Here is a 19,322-nt window from a genome sequence, read left to right as displayed (position 1 = left end):
TTCCATTTACCTTCTTCACTATTTCAGACATTATCTCAATCTAACTCTTCGACCAATACTTGAAACTACTTCTGCAAAGTCGCCTCGAGATGGGGAGAATGCCAGGATCATGGTAGGGAAGGTCAGGAGAGCCCATTGTCATGATTAAATACCAACCATTAAATAATACGCACTCAGACCAAAAAGGTCACAATGATGCAAGCGGAATTGCATCATTATTTGTTGGCTATATCCCCTATAATGCCCAGAGTATTGCACCCAGGACAATGTGTGGGTGGTCAATGGATACGGTCGAAGCAACCTGAACCTGGCCGAGATGAGCAAAAGCCGAGAAGATATGAAAAAGGACTCGTCGTTGATGGCTTTTTGTGGAATGAATCTGATAGCTGTCTTTTGTCTATTCCAGCTGGACATTTCTCAGCGAAGCAACGTCTCGTCCCATGGCCGGCAACGCAAACACCCAAGAACCAAGCCAAGTCCCGGCAGATGTCTCTCTCCTTTATCACCCGATGCTTCTCTCAAGCTCCGTTGGCGAGACCCAGCGTTTATATAGGCGAGTACCGACAAGACATGCTGACTCACAACGACCTTTTATCTGTGTCTCCTGTTCTTACCCACACCCCAGTGGCATTCTATCTTGCAGCTCTGAACGTGGCCAATCTCTGTATATTCTCCAGTGTATCTTTCAATCCACAACCTCCAATGCCTCGTGGTCGCATTTCTAAAAGCAGAGGTGCCAACTCTACCCAATCTGGGCGTTCTAGGCGTCCTACTGATCCTTTTGTAGGTCCAGTCTCGGTGAGTACACGTTATCTGTATGGCCAAACCTGGACAGCTCACATGCATTCGCTTCCCCCGAAATATTCAAACCATCCGATGTTGCCGTTTCCCGGCGAACAGCAAGCCACTCTTACGAACGCAGCAGCCTCATCAAGCGGCTCGCGAGCTGAGACTCTCGAACTAAACTTTGATATAGATGCCCTACTTCTTCAGACAGGTACACCCATCTCGAATTTTACTTTGGAGGAACAAACAGCTTTGGCCAATTATCGAGAACCTAGAGTTTTAACAGGGCCTGAGAAGAAAACCATAAATAGAGTTAAAAGTAAGTTGATCTGTCAGCTCCACATTGTGCATCCAACAAGCTACTAATAAGTGAATCCTCAAGCAAAACTAAGGAATCTCATGAGTCTTTGCAGGAGGAACTTAAACAGGACGCTGGAGAGTATCCCAGATCATCTGAGAAATGGTGTAGCTGCACAATTTGCCACATACGATGACAGACTATCTGCGGCCTGTGACAATTTAAAAGGAATGTACGAAAAGAACTACGCTCTAGAAGAAAAGATTCGTGATCAAGCCGCACAAATAGCAACTCAAAACACAGCGCTTACTGATCTACAGAAAAGGAATAGTTATCTCGAACGTATACTTGGAATGAGTGGATTTAGTATGTCAAACATTGAAGGATTGGATGGGTCGTCTAGTCAAAATAACCCAGAGCTACCTCCAGGTCGTACTCAATCCGACTCTAGTTTACGGCCAGATCAGTCGGATCGCAATGGCGGAACAACGGATAGTAATGTCTGTCCAGCCTGGTGGATGAATCCAGCTCAGCGTCCACCATTCCCGTACCTGGGACCAGATTCACGTCGTCTACTCATGCAGGAGAGTGAGAATCCGATGGGTGACCACGATGTAACCCAAGTTCGATGGAACCCTCCTGGGTCATTACATCCCGATGGAGCAGCCCATGTTAGCCACGATCTATCCCAGTTCGACATCGCTCCACCCCGCTCCCAGCCCGACCCCTTTCCACCTACACAGTCCCACTCCACCAACCTCAACCCTTGAAGAAGATGCAAAAGCAAAATCCAATGTGAACAGCGGATGAGGTATCAGTGGAATCGTCGTCGGAATCGTGACGTCATCAGTTTCACGTCATTGGAGTTGCAACAGATGGATGAACGGACGATCGTGATTAGACTTTGACATGACGCTGGCTCAGCTGATTCCGTGGTACGTAATCTTGTGGTAGAGAATGGATATATATATATATGAGCAGTTTTGGAAGAAAAGAATGGTTTGGTTTGACAAGTCGACTGCTTTTATCCCATTTATATCTCAACCGATAGCTTTACCAAAATCATCTATCAACCATGCCGCGAGACGCTGACAACCCTGTCGTCCAAGCGGAACAGAGTCACTATCACTCTACCATGTATGACACAGCGGGTGCCGCTCAGATGAGGCAAGTTGGAGATGTTTCGGTGAAGGCATCGGTTGGGACATGCTGACGTGACGTGGCTGTAGCTTCAAGCCCATCAATCAGGTTCACCAGCATCTGTGTGGACTCCATATCTATGCTCACGATGGTGGGAGAGCTGTCAAGGCGCATCACTTTTGCACCCATCTGAGGCCCGACCTTCACCAGTGTATCATTTATGACAGCGATGACAAGAATGCAAAGTTGATTGGTGCGTTTGGGAGGGTTTGGAGGGGTGTAATGCTTATGCGGAAGTAGGTATTGAGTATCTTATTCCGGAAGACAAGTTTATGCAACTTCCAGAAGATGAGAAAAAGGTGAGCGCAGTTGGTTGAGTGGCATTCTGACGTTGTGATTAGTACTGGCATTCGCACAAGTATGAGGTGGACTCTGGCATGCTTGTGATGGGCACGAAATCGCTTGTTCCGAGTACGGTGATGGGTAAAGGCTGAATGATGTTGCTGACCACGCGGGTAGATGCCGTATCCGATCTCGCCGAGAGGCCTGCCATGTTGGAGCTTCATCGTACTTATGGCAAGACTACGCATACCTGGTTCGTTCAACGTTGGTGTTTGGCTCGAGAATGTCAAGTTGACGCGTAGCCTTGGGGGCGTATGGTGACACAGGCAGATTGACAAGTATCCCGACATTCCTCTTGGCGCTCCTCAGATTATGATGGCGTACACGGATGACTCTCAGGTGGACAAGGCTCTACTTCAAAAGAGGGACGAGTAAGTCTGCCCAAGTATTCGGGAGCCAGATTTGACGTGGAGATGTAGCGAAATGGGAATTGATACAGCTGCCAAGCGTAAAGTTAGGCATGGTTATCTCAAGAAGGAGGATCTGGAGCGCCCTCCTGCTGATGGCGCTGATCAGCTCTGGGTCAAGGGCAGGAAAGGTCAGTTGGAATGGAAGGATTTGGAGTAGTCGTCGGTCAAGTGTTTTGTATGGGGGTATATTGGGTATAAGGGGTATATTGAGTATAAAAGGGGAATATTGAGTATAAAAGGGGAATATTGGGTATAAGGGGTATATTGAATATATTGGTATGAATTGATGTGAAAGATGTTTTTTTATCCATTTATATCAAAATGCTCTGACAGGTTAGCACTTGTCAACTGGTCGTCACAGTTGGTTCATTCTTGCTGAATGATGAATCGTAAAACTGATGGTTGAATGTGTCGGATGGAACATCAAACCGCTTTGGTTCATGACAAAAAGGCCTTGTGTTCATCGCTTTCAATCCATAACTGCATAATACAATGTCATACACATAGCCTACCTAGCACCTGAACAATTATCCTTTCTTTCATGTCAATCTCTCCCCGTCACACACAGTATCTCTCTGACCAGATCCACCAAAAAGGCTCTCTCATCCCAGTTCAAAACATAATGTGTGATGGCCATGTTTATTCGCGGACAGCATATTGTTCAAGGTCACCAAAAGTGTTCTCAGAGGCGTATAGGACATATAAAAAACCTATGTGTATAATCAGCATCAAGCGTTTGAAAAGTCATTGAACGATGGGTAAGCATACCATCTTCATCTCTACAAATCATACCATCAGCATCTTTAATCGATACAAGATGAAAACTTACTTGTGCTCGTCATAGATAGAACTCATCAGAGCCGCCGTTGGAGGAAGAATATCATCGACAAAGATAAAAATGGCCTTTTCTGGCGCGAGCTTGATACGTTTCCTGTCCTTCACATTAAAATCCGAATCTTGACTGAAGTCTCAATCACTCACCTAATGACATATACAAACTGTCCTACTGTGAGGTCCTGTTTTGGCAGCAGAGATCAGTTTATCGTGTGCCACTGCCAAAACATAAAGGAAGCACGAACCGCTGGAACAAGATACTTCTTCTTATCAATCGTTGGAATATCGCTCTTTTCAGCCTTCTCGCAGATTACCTAACGAGCTATTCAGTTTCTGTTTATACCTATTGGCAGAGCTGCGTCGTGCTATGGCCAGTCATAGACGAAGCCATTGCGAGCAGAAAAAAGGCATATACTCACTGGAATGCGATCTTGGTATTTCTGTCTGATTCTCTCTGCCTCTGCCTTCCGTTTATCTATCGCGATTCATCATGTCAGCGGCGTGATCGGAAACAGGTCGCGAAGTTGCCCAGGACTGTCCATGCGACCACACAACACAATTTGCCACAAGCAATTCATCCACTCACCAAAAGGGTGTTCGTCCTTGAATTTACTTCTAACCATTGTTGCTGACAAAGTTTATGTACTGTTAAAATAGTAAGAGGTGAAAGAGACAATATAAGTCAGCGTTGATGTGCGAGATAAAGGAGGCGAAGAGACCCACCGAGGAGGTTCTCGTCTATATACCTCGTCAGCGGTGGCGGCAAGGGCCCATAGGTGGACTTACAGTTCAAATCAAACAAAAACAGAACAGAAATGATAATGTAATAAATATATTCAGAGTAGATAAATAATAAAAACGGCAACAAAGCCAGCCGGTTTGCACAGACGTGTTGTTGATGATGGAACGGTGGCAACGACGTGCGCCTAATGGCAGCGGAAGCAAATTTCAATCCAATTAGGCGCGAGTGACACTGACAAAATGAGAACACTTTCCATCTCAATGTCTTTCATCTTGGAGTATCACGCATAAACACAAATAGAGCATCAAAGATTCCTCAAGATAACAGTATCTCATCTTTATTCGTTTATGATTCGGAACGAAAATCATTCGATGAGAAGGATGCGATTTGGCCACTCTGCAATACAAAGTCATTTTCCATCTCTTGACGTTATTCAAGGCTACTTACCTGTTTGAGTGAGATACTGATCTTCATGAAAAACCCTGCTATATATTGCTCGTTCGTTGGACAACCGATTCATAGTCATTGCCGACCGCACATGTCGACATAATGGTCACTGAAACCGACATACCATCTACATTTTCCTTTTCCTGCAACCCATCTTTGACGTAGATGAAATTTCAGAGAGCTGTTCTATACATATCTGGCATCTTTACAACACCCATTAACCCTCATAAAGCTTGATAGTTCCTAGAAAGACTGGCCAAATCGAGCAAAGGCTGATTCACAGGATTTTTCTCTAAACGTACCATGTGGAAATCTAGTCAAATTTCCAAGCCTTTAGGAATATCCATTCGTTTACCCTCTCAATAATCTGTTATCGGCCGACTTATCCTTACTTGGCATTTATCATCTCAGGATTAGGATAAAAATTACCCATTTGGGCAAAGTTGTCATGCTTTCGGCCTTATCAGATAGGAGCGGAAGCAATTTATAATTCCCTTTACATCAGGTTTATAAATCTTGATCTTTTCTTCTTTCGCTTCTGCAACCTGATCGCCTAAAAAAATCCGAAAAATAAAATAAAAATGTCGCATACTGAACTCGGAGCGGATTTTTACGGCATTTGTTCTTATACTTCGGATCAACATTGAAAGAAATATAGATATATATAGATGCGGATATCTATGAATGGAGCCATCTCCGTCCTGCGATAATAATCATCTATTGTAAGATGAGGGACATGAAAACGTTGTTCCAAGAAAGCAACAACAAAGGTACTCCAGCGGATGTGGAACCACAACCGCTCTACCCAGATGAAATTCTTTCGAAAACCTTCAACAACGCTGGTCAAGAGGGCGCGCCCACAACGTTTGGCGAAAAGTCTCCAGGTGTAAGAAGGATTGAAGCAATCACGACTTGTTTTACAACTTGGCATAGATATGTGCTGTTTTTCTCTGTGTTTTTGGTCGCATGTGAGCTCTCTGCTGTAAATTACGCGTTTATGGCTAATAAGGAGTATAAAGATAGCTACGGGTTGGATGGTTCTGTCAGGTTTACCTACCAATCCGAAGCACTGTCTAAACTCGGTACTTCTGCCCAAGTATCTACAGTTACCGTTGTCAGATCAATCGTCGCCGCTGCTGTCCAGCCTGTGTATGCTAGAATCAGTGACTACTTTGGGCGTATTAGCATTTTGGTCATCACTGTGATCTTTTATGTCGCAGGTGGGTAAACAACACTCCCAGCCAGAGTATTTTGAGCAATCATGTCATTCTGACATGTGGACAGGTACCATTGTCACCGCAACATCCAAGAACCTGGCGGCATACTGTGGCGGTTCTGTGTTGTATCAGTTTGGTTATACAGGTATTCAACTTCTTGTTGAAGTCCTCATCGCCGATACAACCTCGCTTAGGTCTCGATTGTTTTTCAGCTATATTCCTGCGCTACCTTTCTTGATCAACGCTTGGATTACTGGTAACGTTGTGAGTGCTGTTCTGGGTTCTACCTCCTGGAGATGGGGTATTGGTGAGCTGAATGATTCGTCTGGTTACGAGGCGCTGATGTATTTGGTAGGTATGTGGGCAATCATATTTCCTGTCATGGTCATTCCGCTTCTGTTCTCGTTGGTTGACGCCGAGTTGCGTGCTCATCGGCGAGGCTTGCTGCGAAATATCCCATCTCCTTTCAAAGCCTTTGCTCGCCGGTCCCTCTGGACAGACATTTTTTGGCAAATTGACATCATTGGTCTTCTCTTGCTTGCTGCTGTGTTGGCTCTGATCTTGCTGCCTTTCACACTTGCAGGTGGTGTCGGTAACATTTGGAGAACGGCACGAGTTATCGCGCCACTCGTCGTTGGTTTTGTGGTAGCCTTACCCTTGTTTGTGTTTTGGGAAATGAAAATCGCAAAGCAGCCGCTGTTGCCATTTAAAATTTTGATGGATCGACAGATATTGGCACCTTTGTTGATCGCCATGTTGCTAAACACTGCATGGTACACTCAGGGTGACTACTTGTACTATACCTTGCTCGTTGCCTTTGACCGGTAAGCCCTCCTCGTTTGCGGTTATGTTTGCTAACTAGGCCATAGAAACACTATTTCTGCCACTCGAGTACAAAACATCTACTCGTTTTGTTCCGTCGTCATCGGTGTCTGTATCGGTCTCATCGCTCGCAAGGTCAGGCGATTAAAATACTTCATTGTGGCCGGGACCCTTCTGTTTGTCCTTGCCTTTGGTCTTCTCATTCGCTACAGAGGAGGCTACTCTTTGTCAGACTTTGCCGGTTTGGTTGCCAGTGAAGTCATCCTTGGCATTGCTGGTGGGATGTTCCCATACCCAGCCCAGGTTATGATCCAATCTGCAGTTCAGCATGAGCGAACCGCTGTCGTGACTTCACTCTATCTTGCCTCTTATTCTGTGGGATCTGCCTTGGGAAATACTATCGCTGCAGCAATTTGGACCAACACCATGCCGTCCCACCTTCTCAATGCTCTCAACCGAGCAGGTCTATCAGACGCATCAACGCTACAAACGCTAGCGTACCAATCTCCTCTCACATTCATTCAACAGTATCACCCTGGTACTCCTGCCCGTGAGGCTGTTGGTCACGCATATAGAGAGGTACAGAGGTACTTGACCATCACAGGTATTTGCATTTCCACTCTTCTTGTACTTTTATCGCTCTGTCTCAGAAACCCAAGGCTTGGCGATGAACAAAGTCTACCAGAAGCGGAGAAATTTGACGAGAAGGATTCAAGCCAAGCAACGCTGGATATGAAGGATACTGACTCAACCAAGCGCCAGTTTGCCTAAGCTGGAGGGATGTAATCAGAGGCTTACCGTATGTTAATTGTCGTGCGTCAAATAGCTAGTCTATAATGTATCGCCGTGCTATATAATGTTTCATGACTAAGCTTTGTCAATTTGGTCTTGAGTCTGATTATCATCGTCCTTCGCCTCACATGCATGTATGCCGTACAGTTTGCCGAATCTGATAACGTTGGCTTTCACTTGAAGAGACGAAGAATTGAGCAACCATTGCGATTGATGAGTTAAATGGACCCACTACGATGTGAGTTGTAGATTTGACAGGTATCCCATAGATATATTGTTTCAGCCTTCAAGACCTTTGTGAAGCATCAACCACAATTCAGATCATGACAGTGAACCTTGTTGCGTGGATATATAGCTTGACATCTTATACGATATATATATATTCAATTATGCATTTTATAAAAGTCTTTTCAAATTCATGTTGTAAATTACTTGGCTTTAGTTATTCATCTAATCGTCCTGTCCCGATCCATGTAAATCACCATGAATTGACCCCAGGTATTGACGTCACCACTCTTAAAGACAAATTTTTGTTGATTTTATTCTTTGAGCTTTACTTTTATTCATCGGCAGTATATTTAACCAGCTGCGCCAATAATAACTCGTTGTGGAAGGAAAAAACAGTAGGAATCCAGGCGAAGACAACGGAGTGCATCACGACAGAATCGAAACCCAAGCAGAATGGTGTCGTCTCAGAATGTGGCTGCTAAAGGACAAAGTCTCGCTGAGGGAGAAGCCAAGTCTCTCGAAAAGACTAGCGAAGCAAAGTTGCAGGGCCTTGTGGAAGAAAATGGTAGGATTTCCTATCAGTTGCCATGTTGATGAGATGCTGATTGTCGGTGATAGCTGATTCAACCGACTCCAATTTGCGATATGGTGGGCAATCTCCACCCACAGTTGAGAGGATTATAGTACTCAGCATTACCCAATAGCTGCCTATTTGAGACGTATAAGAGATATCGCTCGCGCGGGATCTCGTTACACAGCCTACAGTAGGTGGACCATTATCGAGTGTCTTAACTTATTGTACTTTAGCTAGTGACGTTGGAGAAGCATTTCGACCTGTCGTTCCTCCCTGGGTAGTCACGGCTGCTTATGGCGTTTCATGGGCCTACCTCATTGGCGATGTGTCATTCACTACCTACAAATCTTCCCAACTTGGCCCCTCACCGCTGGAAGCAGCCAATATGTCTGAACCCACTCGTCTAGCTTTGGTTGCTGTTAAGCGATCTGTATTCCAAGGCGTGGCATCTATGGCTCTTCCAGCTTTTACGATCCATACCGCTGTAAAATACGCTGGACGTTCATTTGCCAAGAGCAACAACCTGACTTTAAGAAGATGGGGTCCTACTTTCGTTGGCATCGGCATTGTTCCTGCGTTGCCGTATCTGTTTGACCATCCTGTGAGTGCAACCTTTTCCTCGCCGCTTTCCCTCATCTCATAATGACGTGATCTAGGTGGAACAAGCAACGGACATGATTTTCGACTCCATTGAAGACAAATACTTTGAATCAAAGGCAACTTAAACTATAAATATGAATTTCTCATCTCTTCAGCATTATTACATGATTGTTACCTCAAGCCTTACTTTATTCATCTATCATAATGTAAATGGAGGGGACTCAGGTTGATAAATTATTCACCAGGCTGATCTTAGGTATTCCTATGATTATAATCTTTGGCTTCATGTCATTTCCGAATTCATTGACTAATGATTTTCATTACAGTTTTTTATCAGTGTCGTACCGTGATTTCTGAACATTATCTTATGCCATCATTCTTGGCTATTATCAATCAATTTTCATATCGGCTAGATCGGAAAGTTGCTGGAGGCTTTGGTTATTCTCTCTTTACTCGCAGCCCAACATAATCCATCGACGCTCTTAGAATGAAACATTCCTTGATTTAGTTTCAGAAATATTTATAGAAACTAACTTATAGACGTTTGCATGCTTACAGGACGAGAGAAGACAACACGGACTTGGTCAATCTTGCTGTACATCATTATAGTTATTACCATGCCAATGACTAGATGTTATAAATAGATAATCATATCGACATTATGTATTCACAAATCATTAGTAATCATAATGCCTCACTGCCTCCCACGAAAAAAAATGATAAGAGCGAACTGATAGTAAGTCACGCTTCTCATCAATCATCTTACACGCCATAACCAAGCTTCTTTGCAACCATCTTCATCATGTTTGACGTCCAATCCTTTAATGGTCCTTGACTCAGTCCAACTTCAACAGCTTGCTCAACTCGATCTACTTCTCTCTTGGCCATCTCCCACCATCCTGATGCTGTCCGCTCCTCCATCTTCTTTAGGCTGCTTTCTTTCACTATTTGGTTTTCAATAAGCCAGCTTGGTATACCCATCGTTGGAGAATACGTGCCATCCTCATCTAGACTTTCGCTTCGTACCACATGTAGCTCCCGTTTCCAACAAAACAACTTGAAGCATTCGCTGCAAATATCAGTGCGATTTTCAGCAGTGTAGCCAAACGCGCGATCGGTAAGCGCACAAGAGAGGCAAGTCGACCAGATAGGCGTTGTAGAATTGAGAGTCGTAGACCGAAGGCCATTAAGCATCATCTTCTGGGCCTCAACAAGAGAATACTCAAGCCTAAACTGTATACATGTCAGGCCATAGAGATAATGACAATGAAGAGAACATACTGTGGACTGATTTGAGTAGTAAGTCCAGGGATTTTGAGGTATGTAGATAATCATCGGCGTTTGGGTCGTGTCACAACCAAAGAAAACAGGTCGCCTATTCAATCCTCCTTCAACAAATTCCTCCCCGGTCGGTATATCTGGCATCATGATTCTCGTATCATCCTTTTCGTTCAATATGATGGCTCGAGTGAACGTGGTGTGTAAAGAAGACCCATTGGGCCACCCAGTGGGTGTATCATGCGAGGCGTCGTATGCGATGATGGCATCCACTTTACGCTCGGGAGTCAATAGAGGTTCGAGAGGGATGTTCTGGTTAGTTTCACCGGCATCGACAAGAGTGAGGTGAGTGAGATTTGACAACTATTATCATTTCAGTAAAGATAACTTGTATTGTAGTAGGTGAAGAGACTTACCGGGTTTACCTGACCAGTCCAATTGAAAAATGGATTCGGAATTCTTGATACATCAAAATCATCCTGACCAAGCTCCTGTAGGATTTCTTTGAGGAGGCCCACAATGATACCTTTGGATTCTGTGTGGTTGAGTAATTGAAGAGCACCATTAAATAGCGTCGATGAAGTACCCATGACAAAACTGGGTTTAAGCGTCAGTCCATTGTAAATTGATGGGGCTGGGATTGAATATCAACGAACCTCAAACGATCCAACCCTTTCCAACATTTTCCGGAGAGCTTACCATCAATAAGGTGTGACCCCAGGTACTCTACAGGCGTAAATCCCCCGGGTACTTTCTCATTGCTGCCAAAAGCCCATGCTCCAAAAGAGTAGGGTGTGAATTCCCAAAGCGTTGCGTTGGCTGCTATCACGTATTCTCCCTCTTCACGTCTGAAAAAATGTCAGTTAGTGCTATGAGAGTCGGATCAAGATAAATCTTACTGTGATGCAACGAGAATGGGCAGTGGAAGGTCTCCTGTCTCCAAGCCCTTAATCTCTTTGGCCAAAGCCGAAACTGTCATGTTGGGATGTCCAGCAAATCTCCATTTTGGAGGCAGCATATGTTCAGCAATAGCTAATGCCCACAAGTCGGTTAGCTGTACTGGATGACCTGTCGAACGCTTCCCATCCAGGTGTCCAATAATATTGGAATAAAAGAAGAGCTTGTCATCGTCTGGATATACAAGATTGGATTCCAAGTTCCAAATCTGCCATAGGATCATTATGGTGATGAAGCAGAATGTATCACAGCAACTATACCTGTTCAACCAGCTTCATAGGTGACAAGCCTTCGTTAGCGATGAAGCTTCCAGTCCCCCAAGCTCCTCCACTCAATCCAGTTAGATAAGTAATAGCGTCAAACCAGCCGGCAGTTCCTGCAGTATGGGCTTCATGATGGTCCATAAGTCCCATGAGTCCACCCAGTCCAGTGCTTTATATGTCCGTTAACCGATGGAAACATATCAACAATCAACTCACAGCATCGAGCGATAACCGCCACCTGATATAGCGTACCCTATTACGGGCATTCGAGGTGGTGAAGGCAGTCCTTGACGCCTCATCATCTTTTCCACCGCATGGTTGACCTTTTCAGACCGTCTGTGGACAAAGTCTCGTTCACCTTTTGAAAGCTTGTCCGCTGACCAAATCCATTCCTCTGTCGACGGGGGAGGAGACGAAGGGCATTCTACCTCATAGGGAGCGTATGACATGTCGCCACCAAAGAAAACTCTGGCAGAATGTCGGCCGCCTCCATGCCCGTCCATGAGATACTGAGCGATATCGATAATAACTTCATGGGGGCTGTGTAATGCTTGCGCCGACCATGCCAACAGGAATAAGCCAAAAACGACCACAATCATTCTAAGTATGCTACAGTGGCAAGTCACTATATTCTGTGAGCGAGCGCAACAGCTTATATAGACCGAGATTCGCGAATTCAACTGCCATCGCCGCCATCATCGCCACTGTAGTCCTTTGTGTGTCATATGCCCACCAGAAGATGTAAAGGACATTCTGACTAATGAAAATTGGCTGGAATGCTTCTTTTGCCTCTCGATGAGCTGTCTGAATGCCGCAGAATCATAATCATAGCTTCTTGAGAATTTGAGTAATAAATTGAAGTTTGAATTGGAATTGGAATTAATTCGAAGTTTTGTTGCTTTCCTAGAAACAGGAATCATAGACATCTGAATGGTGCCTAGAGGTTGAATTAGAGAGCCACGTGGCATATCTGATTCTTGGAGTTGATTATCATGAATGTACTTGTCAATCTATAAATCGACTTTGAAACGGAAAGCAAGCGATGGTGCTCTAAGAAATTGTGTTACAAGCTGAATCAAGAGGATAGGATGGGAGTGAGGGCGCTACCAGAAGATGGGTTAAGCTGAATGCGATTGATCCAAAATTGAGCTCCAGGTTTCTGCTCTTGAGGAGACGTGTATGGTGGAGAGGGAATTAAGAAAGAAAGAGTTGATTTAGATGAAAGGTTTATATGTGCGTCCTGGCGATGTTGTCTCGTGGCTCGCCTTGAGACATGAGGTAAGGGCATGTTTTGGAATCCATCATCTTGATCTGGCTGAATTTGCAGAAATTGCGGAATATCCTAGAGGCATTGTATTGATATACTTGATGGTAACCAGTCAGAATCTCTGTAGCTTATTAGCATTGCATTCATACTGCGAAGACCTTAAAAGGCTTAGACAAGCTTAGACAAGCTTAGACAGGCTTAGACAGGCTCAGCTCTCTAGGTAGAACTATACATCCATTTGCATGATATCATGGTGGTATGAGAGTAGAATAACGAGCGTCGGATACTGTTGATGAGGCTCACAGCTTAAACATACCTTGGTAAACTCAAATGTGCTTAGCAACAACCCTTGTGGATCCACGAAATACCATTTGTATCGATATGGCGAGTGTATCCATTGCCATTTACTTCGTGATAGGCTTTACTGTAGTCCGCATATAGCCAGTTTCCCCCTATTTGTTTTTATTGATTAAGAAATTTCGATGCGCTGTCATTAGTTTTGATATCAGCATAAAAGTCATATGGACATGCCGAAGAGTTTTAATCTTGCTTCATTTACCTGTGTTGGCAAACACAAGCATGATCTCTGGCCTATTGCGAGGCATTATGCGACTCATAGAGTCTCGGTGGTCGTGATTGGGTTTAATGTAGTTATTGCCATTCTACAACTGCCCAACTCTCGTTCGATAACCACAGCCTCGATACTTTATATGGGCCTGCGATTGGTCAGTTTTCTGTAGTGAGGGTTTCTTTTCATGAGACCCATCTAGTGATGATTCATAATTGGTTTGAGGCAAGCTTGTGTGAAAGTTGCAAAAGTAGAATCAGAGAACAGCCAGGGTTAAGGTAAAATGAATTACTCTTGACGTTGAGGGAAGACGAGTAATAGGACAGGATTGGGCGTATCAGTTCTTGAAGCGTTGTCGCAGATAGGAAATTATATTGAATGATTCAGTACACTTGGTAAGTTGATCATTAGCTTTTTACGTTGTATGAAGATGGCTCATCAATATATTCATGTTTCAATCTTTAGACTTCATCTAAGATCACGTGATTTAATTATCTTTTTCAAGAATTCTCTGAACTTTTGCCCCGTTGTTCTTGATATTATTCTCCAACCGTTGCAGATAGATAAATTAACAATGGCTGTTAATTCAACTGCAGAAGATCTGAAACACTCGCTGGAGAAACATGATGCTGCTTTTACAGCCCTTTTGTCGCTGATACCAGCTCAATATTACATCGCTCCTGATCCCGAAGTTGTGTGTTCATCATATCCAGACAGTCTTTGGTATAATTGCTCATAGGTGCTATCTAGGCTGATAGCAAATGGATGAAGAATAAAAAGAGGAAGACAGGCGAAGAGATTAAGGAAAATAAAAAGAAGGCAAAGCAGATAAAGCAAGCAAAGGTCTGTTTGTCGTGTACATTCTGGTAATATTTAACGAAAAACTTAGTTTGACCCCGCAAACAACGTTTCAACTACTGAAGCTCTTGCTCAAATATCCTCGAAAAATTCTACGTCATTGAAGGAAGAAGCTGCTGACACAGCCTCGAGTGCTATCAATCCCCTTCCTCCATCCGCCTCTATATCTGAATTACGAGCAAAACTCCAAGCTCGTTTACAGACCTTTCGTCGTAAACGCAACGCCGATGATCCCGATGACGACGCATTTGTGACTTCTCGCGATGCTTTGGAGGAAGAACGCAGAAAGAAAAGAGGTGAGATGAGAGACCGGAGACGAAATGAGAGAAAAGAAGAGAGAAGAAGAGAGAAAGAAGCAAAAGCCGAGAAGAAAACCAAAGCCAATGCTGGATCTGAGGACGTCAAAGCGAAAACAGCCAAAACGCAATTAATTGTACCTCAAATAACAAACAATGAGGATTCCTTGTCCTTCCCTGCCATTTCCCTTCCTTCAAAATTTGGCGATAAATCCGCTACTGCACTCAAAAAGATTGCCAACCCTTCTCAAGCTCTCGATCATCTTGACAGGCACAAGTCTAAGCTAGCGTCCATGCCGGAAGACAAGAGAAAAGAGATAGAAGAAAAAGAGAAATGGGCAAAGGCCGAGGAAAGGGCTAAAGGTGGCAAAGTCGCTGACTCTGAAAAAATCTTGAAAAATGCAGTCAAGAGAAAAGAAAAAACCAAAGCCAAGTCTGCAAAAGAATGGTATGTGTTTTTATTGTAATATACTTCATCCTGATCAATCTGATTGATCATTTAGGTCTGAGCGTAAGAGAGAACTGGAAAAATCTCAGGCCATCGCTATAAAAAAGCGGACTGACAACATCGCTAAGCGTGCACAAGACAGAAGAGATAAGAAGAGCGGTGTGAGTAACAAGGGAAAGGGACCAAAGAAAGGAAGGCCAGGATTCGAAGGTAAGAAAAAGGGCAAGAAATGAACAGGATTGTAATGATCAATTGCGATTTCTGATAATTTTGGGTGTCATGTAATATCTTTCAGTAATGCAAAGTACTCGTCACGCCAATATGTTTTTACCAGCCCCGTTTTCTCTTTCCTTTTCCATCTTTATCTATTCTCCCCGTTCTGCCGCCTGCACTAAACCTAGCGACATCCCCTTCGCTAAGCTTCAATGTACCAGCTTCAAATCTCCCAATGCCCATCCCCAAGCCCCTTTCTCGTCCACTATCATCTTTCTTCCGCGACTCCATACCCTTTTTCTTAATATCTTTACCTAAACTCGCACGCTGTTCTATTGTCTTCCTTCTTTTGAGGCCTTCTCCCAAACCACCCAAGCCTTTAATAAAGCTTCCAGACTCGATGGCCTCTTGCCTGGCAGCCTTCTCCCGTTTCTGCTGCTTATGAAGTAACCCTGTCCTTATACTTGCGGGATGTTTTCCCAGCAAGCTTCCTTTCAAGGATTTAGACCCCTCGCCAGGTAACTCGTAGTTTGCCAGTTCCATTAACCTTCCTTGTATGGCATTTCGTTTATCAACAGGGCGAGAGGCATTGGCGGAGTTATGGGAGGGGAGAAGATTCGTGAGAAGCATGTTGTGTAAAGTTTTATCCAGCGAAGCAGCGTTAGCGTCCTCGAGATCCTCTGCTGTTGAAGTTTTCAAGCGAGATTTGCCAGGCAGATAGTCTGATATGGACGTGATACCCATCATTTTGGAAGAATTTCCATTCTGAAATAAGATTAGCGGTAACCACTCGCTGACTGAAAAAGACATAAAATACCAGAAAAGCTCGTCGCTCTGCGTTTGATATTGACATTTGAGCTGTAGAGTTTGCAATGGATGGGTCAAACACCACCTCAGGTACACACGGCGTGGAAGAAAAAGTCGCTTTGTGGGAACCATCTTGCAATATTAAGCCCCCAAAACATGTGGTCATATCCAGGAAAGCCTACCTTGAAATCCGTCTTCACTGTCGCTAACAAACCCATCTTCCGCGCCCCATCCATCGTCAGACTGAAATTCTTCAACAACCTCAACTTCGGCTCCCTGATTTTCGCTTTCGTTGACTTTAGTCCTAGTTTTTGAACAACCTTCACTAGATTCGGTTGTTAATGGAAGACCAAGAAGCGTCCTAGAATGAGCTTCAAGTATGGCCAGTTGCCTCAACTTCCGAACTTCATCATCCTCAGCTCCATTCTTATCACTTCCTGAAGCGTCCGAGTCCGACGTATCCCTCACATCGAATCTATCTATCTTAATTTCGGCCTTTTTGGCGAGTCTCTTGCTTTGGCTATGATTGGCTTTCGTGTTGGCTTTGTCCTTGTTCTTTATGGCCTGCGACGACCGAGGTATCGACCTGGTCTGTGACTTAGGTATACGTAGGTTTCTCATGATTATCGCAATATTTTAAATGGTTATCTCTTTCAAGATCAACAAAATCTTTAGAATTCTTGGAATTGCATTGTATTCCATCCATTGAGAAATATTATGACCTCCACTCGTGCCTGGCAAACGTCCATGAGCTAGAGTTGTTATCTTACGTGGCATTTATCATCCTTATCTACATCTCACTGAGGTGAATCTATTTCGGCATTTTCCAACAATCTTGTATTCTTAAACATATCATTAACAACGTTAAATGAATGACTATAATCTCGACCTCATCAAAAATGCTTCCGAATCATATGTTCACTGCACAGAGCAGTCTCTACCATCGATAAACAATTCTGTTGCCCACTTAGTACCTCATGAAACAACAGCTTCACTCTCACCTTGTGGCGTGTCAATACGGTCAAATCGTACAAAATGTAGAACAAAGCAAGATCTACCACCACGACCCGTTTCAAAACCTGCAGCAGCTGCTCTCGGCAACGACATCCTGTCAGAATGTATACATGTGTACTGGCCACTGGTTTGTACTTTAGCACTCTAAGTGGCAAAGAACAACCAGGGGTAAGCTATGCTACTTATATATGTATAATAAATATAATGAGATTATTAGAATAGCAGCTGTCTCGTTATACTCCATCGCCTAACCATGTACACAACTGGATCACTTCATTCTGTCACATATATCTCTAGAGAATGGATCTTGACAACTGTCTTCATCTATTCTAGACAGATATCCTCATATAAGTTAACTCGTCCCAGGGGCTCCTTGACCAAGCCCAAGACTAACCCTCTTCCTGACAGTAGGGCATAAACCCTCAAAATACCCATTCTGGACAGGCTTAATTCCGTCGAATTTTGCCAACACCAAGCCACCACCTTGCCATAGACATCAACCTACAAACCTGCAACCTTGACCATCGTCCGGACCTTACCACTACCGAACCCGATCTCTGTCCAGCTGGTTGTGTTTTCCAGCACCAACAACGTCTCCACTCCAACCTTTCAGTCCCCCGAGATACAATCTATTGATAGAATGAATATCATATTCAACCTGAATAAAGGAGGAAGTTACCATCCTCCGTCCACCACTCGATGGCTCGCAAAGCAGGGCTCCTTCGCTCCCAGTCATTAACTCGAAAACCCTTTGATAGAAGAGGATCGCTCACACCACAAACCTTGACAGCAGTGAGTCAAAGTACCTAGCGATCTTTTGTCCCCTTATGCCACCACTCAATCACTCAAATACCGGACACTGGCAGACATCCCGTCTCGATATCCAACCCTTGACATCTCTTACCTGGACAGATAACTACAGCTTGCTGAAACACAGCCATTAGAATACCACCTATCCACTTGTTTTCCCTTGCCATCTTGATGGGACAATGCGAAAAGAGCAGTGGCCTGACAGGCTCAGTGTTTGTTGCAGCAAATAAAGATCCGGATCTCTACAGACTTTACAACGATGTCGTAACGTCCTATTCTCAGAGTGGTGGTTCAGTGGATAATGGAGGGAATAACAGAGTCGGAAGTGAAGCATGGCCTCTCACACTGCAGACTTCTATCTACAGTCATACAGGACCCATGAGTGTGGCCTACGGCGCCTACCTGGCACAGCAGAATCCAGAAAACTTGAAATCTTTTATCGAAAAAGTTGAGGCGTTGAGAAAGCACATGGATGATAGATGTCAAGAGTTGACAACGAAAAATGCTGAGGACACGCAGATAAAACCTTATAGGGAATTTATAATGAAGGCCCAAGAATTGAAAGATGAGTTGGATAAAAGATCAGCAAAGCTGTCGCAAGAGGCTACCACTGCGAGCGACAGGCCTGGATCTGTGTCGACAGGGTAGACAGAAGAGAGCTAGGGAGAGGATTAGAAAGGCTCATGTCAGGACAAGGTGGCCGAGAGCTCATTCAAAACATTCATATAGGTACGAATGAACCTTTCTATCAATTGTGATTCTGGCAGCGGAGATGAGTAGCAGCTCCACGCTGCGTATGTAGTAGATATGCACGTGTGAGAGATAAAGGTGTTTTCGAGGCGAGCAGGTTTTTATCGTTTACATATTGTACAGGTTGTTTTGGAGAGATATTGAGGTGTCATTTGAAAGAATAACGTTGGACTGCATGAGTGTGTATAGGCTTGTTTGTCATACGGTCTGCGGTGTTGACGTTTTCTACGGTGAGTCTACTCTCATGCCCATGTCAAGAGATGGGTTGAAGAGGTTTGCTGGATTTGAAGGGAGGGGTGTAGCCTCTGGCAGTGGAAGGTCAGGGGATCAGGTCGATCCGGTGTGCTAATGGTTCTGGTTCGTATGAGGTTGGTTGAGCTGTCTGTCTCTAATTCTCTTCTCAGAACCACCCGGTTATGCGTCAGGAGTCTGGACTGGTTTTAGGGCTTTGGACTGAGGGCCTTGGGACGAGAGGTAGCAGGAGCAGGATGTATCTATCTA

The 19,322-nt window shown here is 44.2% G+C and overlaps 10 protein-coding genes across 10 annotated transcripts; 6 read left to right on the top strand and 4 right to left on the bottom strand.

The window, feature by feature from the left end:
• Nucleotides 1–876: 876 nt before the first annotated feature.
• On the top strand, nt 877–1,854 carry L203_104755 (uncharacterized protein; the record flags this gene model as incomplete). The annotated part of the gene is made up of 2 exons (XM_066214133.1): nt 877–1,105; nt 1,169–1,854. The coding sequence occupies 2 exons, from the start codon at nt 877–879 to the stop codon at nt 1,852–1,854; spliced, it is 915 nt and encodes a 304-aa protein (XP_066070230.1).
• Nucleotides 1,855–2,159: 305 nt separating this feature from the next.
• Nucleotides 2,160–3,193, top strand: L203_104754 (uncharacterized protein; the record flags this gene model as incomplete). Its single annotated transcript, XM_066214132.1, has 7 exons — nt 2,160–2,251; nt 2,314–2,477; nt 2,525–2,583; nt 2,626–2,695; nt 2,744–2,819; nt 2,893–2,997; nt 3,046–3,193. 7 exons carry the CDS (start codon nt 2,160–2,162, stop codon nt 3,191–3,193), a joined length of 714 nt encoding a protein of 237 aa, XP_066070229.1.
• A 482-nt stretch (nt 3,194–3,675) lies between these two features.
• Nucleotides 3,676–4,493, bottom strand: L203_104753 (uncharacterized protein; the record flags this gene model as incomplete). The annotated part of the gene is made up of 7 exons (XM_066214131.1): nt 3,676–3,746; nt 3,805–3,815; nt 3,866–3,967; nt 4,018–4,052; nt 4,116–4,184; nt 4,290–4,345; nt 4,457–4,493. The coding sequence occupies 7 exons, from the start codon at nt 4,491–4,493 to the stop codon at nt 3,676–3,678; spliced, it is 381 nt and encodes a 126-aa protein (XP_066070228.1).
• Nucleotides 4,494–4,552: 59 nt separating this feature from the next.
• On the bottom strand, nt 4,553–4,883 carry L203_104752 (uncharacterized protein; the record flags this gene model as incomplete). The annotated part of the gene is made up of 3 exons (XM_066214130.1): nt 4,553–4,608; nt 4,657–4,796; nt 4,849–4,883. 3 exons carry the CDS (start codon nt 4,881–4,883, stop codon nt 4,553–4,555), a joined length of 231 nt encoding a protein of 76 aa, XP_066070227.1.
• A 958-nt stretch (nt 4,884–5,841) lies between these two features.
• L203_104751 (uncharacterized protein) lies at nt 5,842–7,869 on the top strand (the record flags this gene model as incomplete). Its single annotated transcript, XM_066214129.1, has 8 exons — nt 5,842–5,945; nt 5,993–6,027; nt 6,079–6,155; nt 6,245–6,279; nt 6,344–6,421; nt 6,471–6,583; nt 6,632–7,100; nt 7,146–7,869. The coding sequence occupies 8 exons, from the start codon at nt 5,842–5,844 to the stop codon at nt 7,867–7,869; spliced, it is 1,635 nt and encodes a 544-aa protein (XP_066070226.1).
• Nucleotides 7,870–8,571: 702 nt separating this feature from the next.
• L203_104750 (uncharacterized protein) lies at nt 8,572–9,417 on the top strand (the record flags this gene model as incomplete). Its single annotated transcript, XM_066214128.1, has 5 exons — nt 8,572–8,683; nt 8,737–8,766; nt 8,823–8,882; nt 8,926–9,293; nt 9,349–9,417. 5 exons carry the CDS (start codon nt 8,572–8,574, stop codon nt 9,415–9,417), a joined length of 639 nt encoding a protein of 212 aa, XP_066070225.1.
• A 637-nt stretch (nt 9,418–10,054) lies between these two features.
• On the bottom strand, nt 10,055–12,389 carry L203_104749 (uncharacterized protein; the record flags this gene model as incomplete). Its single annotated transcript, XM_066214127.1, has 8 exons — nt 10,055–10,236; nt 10,291–10,525; nt 10,574–10,933; nt 10,987–11,167; nt 11,227–11,418; nt 11,470–11,735; nt 11,788–11,959; nt 12,007–12,389. The coding sequence occupies 8 exons, from the start codon at nt 12,387–12,389 to the stop codon at nt 10,055–10,057; spliced, it is 1,971 nt and encodes a 656-aa protein (XP_066070224.1).
• A 1,810-nt stretch (nt 12,390–14,199) lies between these two features.
• Nucleotides 14,200–15,460, top strand: L203_104748 (uncharacterized protein; the record flags this gene model as incomplete). Its single annotated transcript, XM_066214126.1, has 4 exons — nt 14,200–14,319; nt 14,376–14,468; nt 14,515–15,227; nt 15,283–15,460. The coding sequence occupies 4 exons, from the start codon at nt 14,200–14,202 to the stop codon at nt 15,458–15,460; spliced, it is 1,104 nt and encodes a 367-aa protein (XP_066070223.1).
• A 94-nt stretch (nt 15,461–15,554) lies between these two features.
• Nucleotides 15,555–16,868, bottom strand: L203_104747 (uncharacterized protein; the record flags this gene model as incomplete). The annotated part of the gene is made up of 3 exons (XM_066214125.1): nt 15,555–16,205; nt 16,258–16,379; nt 16,430–16,868. 3 exons carry the CDS (start codon nt 16,866–16,868, stop codon nt 15,555–15,557), a joined length of 1,212 nt encoding a protein of 403 aa, XP_066070222.1.
• A 1,374-nt stretch (nt 16,869–18,242) lies between these two features.
• Nucleotides 18,243–18,719, top strand: L203_104746 (uncharacterized protein; the record flags this gene model as incomplete). Its single annotated transcript, XM_066214124.1, has 1 exon — nt 18,243–18,719. One exon carries the CDS (start codon nt 18,243–18,245, stop codon nt 18,717–18,719), a length of 477 nt encoding a protein of 158 aa, XP_066070221.1.
• Nucleotides 18,720–19,322: the final 603 nt, after the last annotated feature.

The sequence above is a fragment of the Cryptococcus depauperatus genome, chromosome 6 (assembly GCF_001720195.1).
Source record: "Cryptococcus depauperatus CBS 7841 chromosome 6, complete sequence".
Lineage (NCBI taxonomy): Eukaryota > Fungi > Basidiomycota > Tremellomycetes > Tremellales > Cryptococcaceae > Cryptococcus > Cryptococcus depauperatus.
This window is presented reverse-complemented; position numbering and strand designations above follow the sequence as displayed.